This window comes from Mesoplodon mirus (assembly GCF_964341445.2).
Source record: "Mesoplodon mirus genome assembly, chromosome: 3".
NCBI classification, from domain to species: domain Eukaryota; kingdom Metazoa; phylum Chordata; class Mammalia; order Artiodactyla; family Ziphiidae; genus Mesoplodon; species Mesoplodon mirus.
Window position 1 is genome coordinate 24,162,108 of NC_138978.1, and position 11,259 is coordinate 24,173,366.

The window sequence follows — 11,259 nt, forward strand, 5'->3', positions numbered from 1 at the left end:
CAATTTTATAAACCTCTTTTCTACATAGTCTTTTTTAAATGGAAGAAGAAAAATGAAGTCAGCCACATTGCTATCTGTGTAGTGCCAGGTCAAGGGTTATCAGAAGGCAACTTGGTTTTAATAAGTTTATTACAAGAGACCTTCTGGCCGTGAGTGAGTGTGTGTGTGTGTATGTGTGTGCGCGCTCGCGTGCCCGTGTGTGAATGTGGCTGGCTCCCACTCCCCCACACCCCCTGGGCTGCCTCACTCCCCACTGTCCCCCTTGGGTGTCAGCCGGTGGTGGCAGCAGCAGGAGCAGCCTGAACCATGGGGACAGGGAGCGTGTGCACTGGTCACAGGAGACCCCTGGGCTCCTGCGGCAGTTCAGCCTCATCTTCCTATCTTTCCCTCCTCCAAGGACTTCAGACAAACAGTGGCTGGGACTCAGCCGCCCAGCCCCCAGGTCAGGCTTCCAGCTGGGACCTGCCCAGACAGGCTGGGGCCTGGTCAGGTGGATGGGGTAATGGCTGTGGGGAGTGGCTGCCATCCTGCACGCCACACTCCCTCCTCCAAGGTCTGAGTATGGGACCCAGTGCCAGGGGCTAGAGTATGGGGAGTCGGCCAACTGGAGGCCTCCCTCCAGAGAAAAGGAAGGAACAGGGTGGGCCGAGAGACGAGTGAAGGTTGGCCTAAATCTGGGTCAGAAACTTAGAGGACGTCCCTCCTCTCCTGGGAGTTTTAGTTTCTTGTCAAAATAGATAGGAAGTTGTCCCTCTGTCTCCTTCCTTGGCCCTTTAAGTGGGCTGAAGCCCTTGGAAAGTGACATAGGAAGTCCTCGCATCTTGTCCTTCCTTGCTGCAGAGGCTAGTGGGTCACAGGCAGCTGAGAAGTGTCAGCCGCAAGGGGTTCCCTCTGGGAGAAGCAGCTTCGCCCCAACCTCAGGACCCTGGGCCATGCTGCCGTGGCAGTGGGGATGGGGAGGAAGCTGGCTGGAGGAGGGGACTCCTACCTGCCTTTTATTTAAGCCAGTATTCTTTGTTCCTGCTTGTAATAAAATTTTTGTTTTTAAGATTTGCTTTGGTTTGGTTTTTGTTTGCTCTTTCTTTGCTGAGGCTCCAGCTGGCAGCTCTCTATTCTTCCAGCCAAACTTGGTCTTTCCTGGGGAGACAGAAAGAAGGCAGGCAGCCCAGTGACCTGGCTAACGTTCTCCTCCCCTGGCTGGAGTCTGTCTGCTGGAGGCTGAGCAGAGGGGGCTGCAGCTAGGCCCCCGCAGGCGTGTAAGAAAAGGCCATCCTGTCCCTTCTTTGTCGCCTCTACCTTCCCCTGCCTTGGGGGCTTGGAGACCCCTGAGTTCTTCCTCCTTGCTACCTTTCCGTGCTGACCCCCAGTGACTGCTCAGCTAAGAAAATGTTTATAAGGCAGTGGATTCCAGTTTGAGAGCCAGAGCCTCCCTGGCCCCCGCCCCCGGCCCGGGCAGCAGGGCCCGGCCAGACAGCTCGTAACGCTGGCCCACCTCTGGTATCTCCCCCAGGACACCTGTCAGGATTTTGCCATCTCCTGCACAGCCTGAGGGGAGCTAACAGGCCTCTTTGCAGAGGGTTAGCTGGTAAGACTGTATCTCCCCCGTCAGCCAGCACCGCCCGCTCCCCTCACACACCGTGTCATCCTCACCGCATGCCTCGCCATCCCCACGGAGCCCGTTCATCTGTCTGGTGTGTGGTGTGGTGTGTGTGCTGGCCGTGGTGGGGCCCCCAGGACTCCCCCCCTAAGCAGAAGGGCCGGGGTGTTGGGGCAGGTCTAAAAGCCCAGCCCCACTCTGGACTGAGGAAGTGGCTTCTCATAGAGCAGCTCCCCAGCTGGAGCAGGAGGTGAAGAGAGAGGTCGGGGAGAGGATGCGCACCTGCTCGGAGGTGCTGCGGCCCGTTCGGGTGGTGTCCTGGTGTGCAGGGGCCCTTGATCCCGAACACTGTGTCCTGGCTTTCTGTCCCTGCTGAGCTCTCTCTCACCTGCCCGTTTTCTCTCCTGCTTTGTTGCCTGCTGCCCGAGCCTTGGCCCTTCTGTGGGGAAGAGGCAGGTGCTGGGGCACCCCTGTGGGCCTCCTCTCTCCTCCCGTTCCCGCTAACCTTCTCTCTTCTCCCTCTTTGCTCTGCTGCCCTGGATCTCCAGTTTGTGCGGGGGCTTAAGGACCTCCTGAGGACCGCTGCTCTCTGCCTCTCCAGGAGCGGCCTGGGGGGAGCCAGGCACCCGGCACCTCCACCTGCCTAACCCGGGCCACCGTCTGTGCCTACAGGGTCTGCCCCCAAGCCTGCCCCACACGAGTTCTCACTAGGGCCCCCCAGAGGAGGCAGGGGCTGGCCTCTCTGCCCCCGCCCCCCTCCACGCGGCCAGTGTAGAAAGCCATAAAGCTGCTGTCGGCTCGATGACGTAATACTATGCTGAAACTCGCCCTCCCCTCCTCCGCTCTCCTTCCCCTTCCCTGGATCTGTAAGGAGTCAGGACTCTAGGAATCTTGCCTTAGAGCCTGCCCGGCCCCAGAATCAGGCCCAGCTCTAGTCGAGCCGAGCAGGTTTCTTCAGGAGCCGTCTGGGGTGCTGACTGATGCTGCTGAACGAGTTCGGTGACTGTCCTAAGCACAGCTGGTCTGACACTGTTCCCACGGCGCCACCCCCACCCCCGGAGCAGGTAGGACGCCAGGAGAATGCTTGTACCCTTTGCTCCAGGCACTGAGGGACTGAGCTGGCTCTGACAGCCCCATGCTCTTCAGAGGAACTAAAGGAAACCAGGCCGGGCCTAGGAAGTCTGCTGAGCCCATGGGCGTGCGGTGGGTGCTGCTTGTCTGCTGTCCTGTACCTTTTTTAACCAAAATAAAGATTTCCCTCTTCTTGCCATACCGTTGGCTGTCTGGTACCACCTCTGCTTTGGGGTCCAGGGCTGGGGCCTGTGATGAATCTGCAGAACATCTGGCTTACCCTCATCGCGAGCCTTGTCAGCTGGTCAGTGCTGTTCTGGAGATTTAAAAAAGAGGCACAACGGAGCCAGAAGTGACACAGGCAGAGCGGCTAGTGTCATCGTCACCCTGCCCCTCTGGAACTCCTGGTCTCAGTTCCAGAGACCTTCAAACCTTAGCTGACCTCTGAACTCGGAAAGGTCCCAGCCTAGGCTGGGACAGAGGGTTTAACTCCAGTCAGGGACTGTCACACCCCTGAACTGAGCCAAGCCCAGGGTAACAATGGAAACTTCCCTTTCCCCAGTTGCCGCCCCACATCGAGATATACACAGTGTGCTGAGAGCTAAAAAACAATTACGGTGGCCATTTAGCAAGGGCTTGCCCACTCTCTTCCCTAAACCTATGAAGAAGGCAATGACAGCCTTTTTACAGGTGAGGGAGCAGAGGCTCAAGAAAGGCACAGAAATTTCCCAGGGTCTCTCGGCTGATAAATCCAGGATTTGAACCTGATCTCTCCTCTGACCCTTCTGCACCACCCAAGGAATGAGTTTGGCTGCTGTGGGAGGAGGGGATCTCAGAGGGAGAAACCCTAAAATGAGAGAATGTCACTCAGAGCCAACAGGGGGCTTAGTGATGATCTGTGTTGGTCTCCTTGTACTGATGGGGAAACTGAGGCCAAAAGGCAGGGAGGGACCTGCTCAAAGCCTTACAATAGAGCTGGGATGCAGTTCCACACCCGGACCTTATTCCATTCTCTTTCCAATAATTCCACACTGTGTCCTCGACTGGAATGGCCTAGGAGACGTAGGGTTCTCTAAACAGCAGCACCTTGAGGAAGAAAAGACTCAGAGAGCTGAGTCACTTAAAAGTAATCTCTCTCCCAGAGGCAACCAACTAGTAGAGTGAGCTCTTAGCTGAATAACTGAACCCTTGTTCACAGCTAACCAAGGGAGAAGGTGCCATAGTTTCTTCCAGTCACCTGTTTAATTTGATCATTCCAAGACTGAAAAAATTTCCTAGGAAGTTCTTTGTGAAATCTAACCAGAGCCTGTCTGCTGCAATCAGAGCCCTAGCCTTTTTCTCAGTGGAGGTAGATAGCAACTGGTTGCTATCTTCTCTGTGCCACAACCCTTCAAAGCCTGTTATTCCTGGCTAAGACGGATTGGTTGTCTGTGAGACCAGAGGCTTTGATCCTGCTGGTAGGATGGATGCTACATGGGAGGGTGGGGCGGTAGCAGGCAGGATGAGGAAAGCCCCTTCGGGCCGCGGCCCCCCTCCTGTCCTGCTGACTCATGGCTGACAGTGGAACTCCGTGCCCTGCCAGGGCCTGCTGCCTGCTGCCTGCCTGGGCTCCGGGACTTGGGAAAGGGAGGCCTGGAGGCAAAGGGAGGTGCCTGAGACAGGAACTGAGTCAGGACCGACAGGCTAGAGCGGGCAGGAGGTGTTAGGTAGCCTGGCTCCCAAATTTTACCCCTGAGCTGCTTTAGCAGGGGAGGGGAAGAAGTGAAGAGGCGTAGTTTCCCCGCTGTGCTGAGGGCATAGAGTTTGTGGTGTGAACCATCAGGTCTCCTGGCTTGAGTGGTAGGAAGAGAATGCTTCCTCCCTTGAGACAGAAGCATCTCCAAAATTCCTAGGCCTATCAGGCCCTGCCCTCCAGGTTTCTAGTGTTCTGGGATCTCCTGCTTTCCCCCAGGACTTGGGAAAGCCTGAACTGGATGACTAGTACGAAGGAAGGTCCTTGAGGGCCCAGGGCCTGCGCAGGCCAGAGGAACGTCTGGGCTGGAGAGCGAGGAGGCAGTGCTGAGCGAGTGCATCTGACCATTCATTCGTCTTCTCTGCAGCTGGAGAGGGTCTGGCCTTCAGCTGAGGCCTGGTTTGAGGCCCTTCCTTATTTCATAGAAACCAGCTCCATATTAGTGCTTTGAGTGTATATGTTTATAATAATAAACATTATTATCATGTGGATTTTTTTTCACATGATATTGATAGTTACCATCCACTCTACTAAGTGCTTTCTTCACAACAAGCCCCGTTTTATACTTAGGAGAACCAAGGCTCACAGAGGTTAAGTCACTTAGACAAAGCCACAGCAGCTTGTGAGAACTGAACCCAGGCAGTCTGATTCCAAAGATACTAGGCTATTCTGTCTGTCATAGAAAAATAATACACATTCACCATTGGTAGCCTGAAGATACTAGGAAAATCCAAAAAAAAACCCACTTAGACTCCTACTACCTAAAGATATACTCTGTAAATTGGTACTTTAGTGTATTTTGTTTCCAGCGTTTTCCGTGTCAGTGATCTGATTTAAGTAAAGCCTTCGGGATGGCAAGCCTAAAATCCCTTCTGCTTCCTTGGCAGACCTCATCTTTGGGCCTCAGAGTTCTGGCCTCAGAGTCCCTCCAGGAGGGGAGGGTGGGTATTCAGACACTGAGGGGAACTGGGGATGGACAGGCCTGTGAAATAGTCCTGGTTCAAGGATTAAACTGGCTGGATCCCAGGGAGAGGAGCCCCACCCCTGAGTCCCATCTGAGCTTTGGCTAGGGGTGGAGCAGTTAAGCAGGAACACACCCTCATAGGTGCAATGCCAACACCTTTAGGTGAAATTCTTGGCTGACACAAAGATAGCACCTCAGTGAACAGGGACAGAAGATTGGCAACAGAGCAGTCTCCATCTCTGAGGCCTCTGCCAGGGGCCGGGGGTGGGGCCATGGTCAACGGGAAGGGGCAGGGAAACTTCTGAGAGGCGGGCTGGGGAAGGCAGCACTCAGCTAGGACTGCTGCCCTGTAAAACAAAGTGGCCTGTGTGACAGCCACCTCCTTTTTTTTCGGTCCTGTCTCTCTCCCCGGTTACTAGCATCCTGCCCTGGGGAAGCAAACTGGGCAGAGTACCCAGGTGGCCTGCTTCCCAGCCTCTGACAGAAGGCGGGCTGAGTCAGGCAGGAAAGTGGGATAGTCAGTGAGCTGGGTCCCCACCCTCTGTGAGCCCCACTGATGCATGATGGCAGGTGGCTTGGAGGGGCGAGGTGACCTGGTGTGGAGAGCCAGAGGGTAAGTCCTCAGACAAGTGGCAACAGGCCACCAACTTGAAAGGGAAAATTGTGCTGTGATGGGGAAGGTATCTAAAAAACCTACTGGGTGACTGATTACAAAGGCTGGGCTGGAGCGTCAGAAGCGGCTCGTTAAACACCTCATTAAGTGACACCCTGAACGCTGCTGCTTGTGCATTTTAGGAGCTCAGAGGGGACAGGACCCTGAGGGGGAGTGAGGAGTAGGGGATGGAACCATTTCAGGTAGACTCTGGAAGAAGCCTGCATCTTACTTCCAAATACAGCCTGGAGCTCACAAGTCAGAAGGCTTGATGGGAGAGAAGCCAAAGCTGTGTGACCCTGAGCAAATCTCATCCCTCTCTGAGCCTTAGTAGTCCCATCTCTGCAGTGGGAGTAGTAGTCACAGTCCTGCCCATTTCACAGAGACACAGCAGAGACTATAGGTCACGGGTATGAAGGTGCTTGGGAAACTACAGCTCTACCTAAACAATGAGTTATGTCACCTGAATCAATGGGGGAAATGTACCTGGCAGGATCAGGAACTCCATCCTCCTGCACCTGGCTTCATGGGCTCTGCCTAGGCCCACAGCGGTCAGGTAGCTGAAGCCATCCTCAGCCCCTGGAAAGACACGGTGAAGGAGGATCTGATTTGAGAAACTGGGGCAGCTACCTCATGTGGGAATGTAATGGAAGCCCTGAACAAGAGGGGGCAGCCTGGAGGCTGGAGAGGTGTCAGTGCAGGTGTGGCCAACGCCCAGATTTCTCCTGCTGACTGTCCCAATGACTCACCCCACATCCCAGCCCTTTCACCTTTAAGGAAGAGCCGGAAAGGGTGTGGGGGGAAGAGGAGAGGAGGCAGGTCCGGGGCCCCAGTCCCGCCCTCTGCCCCTCCCCACCCTGCTCTGGGCCTGGCCTTCCAGCCAAAAGGCAGGCCGAGAGCAGGAGAGGCACAGAAACCGGCATTGGTTCCGAGGCAGCCAGTTAGCCTGCCGCCTGTCTATCTGTCCCCAGAGCCATGGAGAGAGCCAGTCTGATCCAGAAGTCCAAGTTGGCCGAGCAGGCTGAACGCTATGAGGACATGGCGGCCTTCATGAAGAGCGCCGTGGAAAAGGGTGAGGAACTATCCTGCGAAGAGCGCAACCTGCTTTCAGTGGCCTACAAGAATGTTGTGGGTGCCCAGCGGGCTGCGTGGAGGGTCCTGTCCAGTATCGAGCAGAAGGGCAACGAGGAGGGCTCAGAAGAGATGGGCCCGGAGGTGCGAGAGTACCGGGAGAAGGTGGAGACGGAGCTCCGGGGCGTATGCAACACGGTGTTGGGCTTGCTCGACAGCCATCTCATCAAGGAGGCCGGTGATGCTGAAAGTCGGGTCTTCTACCTGAAAATGAAGGGCGACTACTACCGGTACCTGGCTGAGGTGGCCACCGGTGATGACAAGAAGCGCATCATTGACTCAGCCCGGTCGGCCTACCAGGAGGCCATGGACATCAGCAAGAAGGAGATGCCGCCCACCAACCCCATCCGCTTGGGCCTGGCCCTGAACTTTTCCGTCTTCCACTATGAGATTGCCAACAGCCCCGAGGAGGCCATCTCGCTGGCCAAGACCACCTTCGACGAGGCCATGGCTGACCTGCACACCCTCAGCGAGGACTCCTACAAAGACAGCACCCTCATCATGCAGCTGCTGCGGGACAACCTGACGCTGTGGACGGCCGACAACGCCGGGGAAGAGGGGTGCGAGGCTCCCGAGGAGCCCCACAGCTGAGCCGTGCCGCTGCCCTCCCTGCCCTGCCCTGCCCGCTCGTCCCCCACTCCTGGCAGAGAGGACTTGTACGGGGTGGGAGGCCCAACCCTTTTCCCCAAATGCTCTGCCCCAGCTCAGAAAGGCTCCACAGAGAGGAACCAGCAGAGCTGAGGCCACCTGGAGCCAGAGGATTCCATGCTTCCTGCAGCTGTCAGGCGCTCCTGGTCATCCCACCCAGCCCTGCTCTCTGCACCTCCGCCGCCCCCGCGACCCCACCCCTGAACCTGGCCACTTCCTCCCCACCCCGCCCCCCTCCTGCCCCTGCTGCCTCTGGATCTTAGGAATTGAGGAGTGTCCCACCCTTGCGGCTGAAAACTCAATTATGTGGCAGAGGCTGAAGATGTGAGAGAGAGAGAGAGCGCGTGTGTGCATGCAGCGAGCAAGACCAAGGAAGAGAGGGAAAGCATGTCTGCTGAGTGTGACCATGTTCCTTCTCAATAAAGTTCCCCTGTGACACTCCTCCTGTCTTTTCCAGTTATTGCGGAGGGACGGGACAGGGTTTGGTGTATGAGTTACAGAGACCCTGACCTCCCATGGGGCTGGCTCAGTGACCCGCAGACAAGACTCTGGAACCAGTGACTCCAGGAGAGAGGCTGGGGGTCCAGCTCTCTCCATCAGGGTCTGGTCCCCCCAAACTGGTCCGTCCCGGGTCAGGTGAGTGCAAAGACGGCTTGGAAGCTTCTCTGCCGGGGCCGCGGGGCGGGAAGCTTAAGAGCTCAGGTCTGAGGGGGACAGGAAACCAGTGCAGTCTCAAGTGTGAGGTCCGAGGACAGCGCCGGAGGGGTACGCTGCAGTGAGCGGCTCTGGGCACCTGAAATCTGAAAGCGGGAAAGAGTCATTAGATCTGAGCGGAGGGGAGTACGGCCTGGGGCAGGGGTATGACGCCGCCTTTAAAAGCCCAGGTCTGAGAAGACCGCCCTCCAGCTTTCGGAGATGGGGACAAAAATGAAACGGGCTGACGACGAGGAGACTCAAGTTGAGTGGGAAGGGCCGCGAGGAGCGCGTCCGGCCTTGGCCGGCGGAGCCCTACGCCTCCACGCCTCCTTAGCCCGGCTCCCAGCTGCAACACGCCTACGCATGCGGCCTCCCCGCTCGGCCAGACCTTCACAGCCCGAGGCTGGAGGCGGGCCCGAGGCCGATGTCATCCAATCACGGGAGGTAGATACTCAGGGTACCGCCCCCGGGGCCCGACTGACCAATAGGAGAATGAGCGGAGGACTGCGCGCTGTGCGTCTTCCCTCCGCCCATCCGGCACCGCAGTGGCGCCGCGACGGGCTGCGCCACTGAGGGGCCCCGGGCCGCCGGGCCCCCGGCCCCCGCCGGGTGCCAGGGGCGGCGCTCTCTCGGTTTCACTCGGACGAGTTGCCACCCGCCCTACCCGAGAGCTCAGCATCCTGAGAGCAGCGGGACAGGGCGGGGTCGTGCGGCAAAAGTAGTCCCTGCCCTCTGAGTCATTTGCTCTACCGGCGGTACCTGGGCCTGGCCGGGCGGGCAGGATCGGCTAGGAAAAGGCCAAGGTGTCCCCATCACACTCCGGAGCCCAGGCAGCACTGAACTGGTAACCAGGAGGCTTGGAAGTGTCCCTGACTGGCTTGGAAAAGCCATTATACCTCCCTGGGCCTCAGTTTCCCCTTCTGTATCATAAGGGGCTTGGACTAAATAAAGGCCTTCTAACGAAAAAATGTGAAGTTAAAACTGCCTGGGTTTGACTCCCAGCCTGCCTTGTCCAGGGCTCTTCACCATGCTTACCTTCTGTCCTCATTTGTGAAGTGGGGATTAAAAAATAGTACCTTCCTCTTAAAGTTGCTGTGAAGTTTGAGCAAATACATGCATGTAAAGTAGCCCATAGTACAATATTCAATACATGTTACCCATTATTAATCCTTCCAGCATCAATAGTCTAGGATTTATCCAGCATTTCTGTGCCAAAAGCAGAATAATCAGGCCCAGTACTGAGGCACAGCTTTACTGCCAAATATGACCTACATGATCACTGGGCCTCCTGAGAATACTGGCCTGACATCAAGTGGTCACTCCTCCACCTGACAGTATTGGGGGAACTCAGTCCAGCCTCATCAGGTTCCCCAGAGTCTAAGTTTGGTCACACCCATGGGACTCAAAGGGCTCTTATCAGAGCTACTAATTCTACAGGGGAAGCTGGCAGGACCACTCTGATGCTTTCTGGGTCCCTCGTTTTCACCTCTCTTTTCCCAGAACGGTGTTGGGTTTCAAGGTTCCAAACCAGTCAGAGACTCTGGGAGAGGGCAAGTGACTTACCCTCAGCTCTGGAAGTGACCTGGTTTCTCTTACCCGACAGGTCTGGTGACTTCCTCTTAATGGGTAGGTCCTGAGAAAGGAAATTCTTTCTTTTCTCTCAGCATTTGACTTTTGCCTACTTCCTCTACACGGCTCATGGTTGCCCTCTATGGGGAAAGAAATGAGCTACCCTAAGGTAGCGTGTTGGTGTTGACAGATTTTAAAAGCAGATGCTATGGATTGGAATATCACCAGATCAGACAGCTAGCTGTGAGCTGGCTTAGGCACCAGCTTCTGAACTGGGTCCCAGACTTTTCTATCTAAAGCTTTCTTAATGTTACCCAGGGTAGGGTCTCAGTGAGCATTTCTTGTCATCTTTTCCTGGCCTAAATTTGACATTTAAAAATTTTCAGTCATATGCAACATTGTAAATCAACTATACTTCAATAAAATTAAAAAAAAATTTTTTTCAGTCCAACTGCTAATGTATATGGAATTTCTCTTGGGGTGATGAAATGTTCTGGATTTAAATAGTGGTGATAGTCGCACAACTTTGTGAATATATGAAAAAACACTGAACTGTAAACTCTATAATGAATTTTATGATATGTGAATTATATCTCAATTTAAAAAAATCAGTCCCAGAGGGCAAAGTTAGTAAGATTGCCAAGTTCTGCTGGAAATTTTGTGGTGGCCACTCTTTCCAGTTGTCCTCTCCACTTGAGCACTTTCTCTTTTTTTTTTCAGTACGCGGGCCTCTCACCGTTGCGGCCCCTCCCGCACAGGCTCAGCGGCTATGGCTCACAGGCCCAGCCCCTCCATGGCATGCGGGATCCTCCCAGACTGGGGCAGGAACCTGTGTCCCCTGCATCGGCAGGCGGACTCTCAACCACTGCGCCACCAGGGAAGCCCCGAGCACTTTCTTTTAACCTTTTCCAAATTTCAAAGCCATCTTCAGGTCAAAACATGACTAGCCACCATCCCTTTCCCTTTAACACATACAGAGCTTTGGGTACGCTATCTAGTCCTCCAACTTCTTTCACTTATGTAAATACATTTATTCAGTCATGATTTCATACCTACTTGATTCTACCTCTAGGTTTGCAACTATGTCCTGGGTTTATTTTTTATCTCCCCAGAGAGCTCCCTAAAAATGGTAACTTTGTCCCATTATTCCTCCTTCTTCCCACAGTGTCTCCAGCAAGCTTTTGTGTGCAGGAAGGAGC

General features: G+C 55.2%; 1 protein-coding gene across 1 annotated transcript; it reads left to right on the plus strand.

Annotated features, from left to right (window-relative positions):
- The first annotated feature begins 6,954 nt into the window (after positions 1-6,954).
- Positions 6,955-8,578, plus strand: SFN (stratifin). The gene has a single exon (XM_082615064.1). The coding sequence runs from the start codon at positions 6,992-6,994 to the stop codon at positions 7,736-7,738; it is 747 nt and encodes a 248-aa protein (XP_082471190.1). The 5' UTR covers positions 6,955-6,991; the 3' UTR covers positions 7,739-8,578.
- The last annotated feature ends 2,681 nt before the right edge of the window (positions 8,579-11,259 follow it).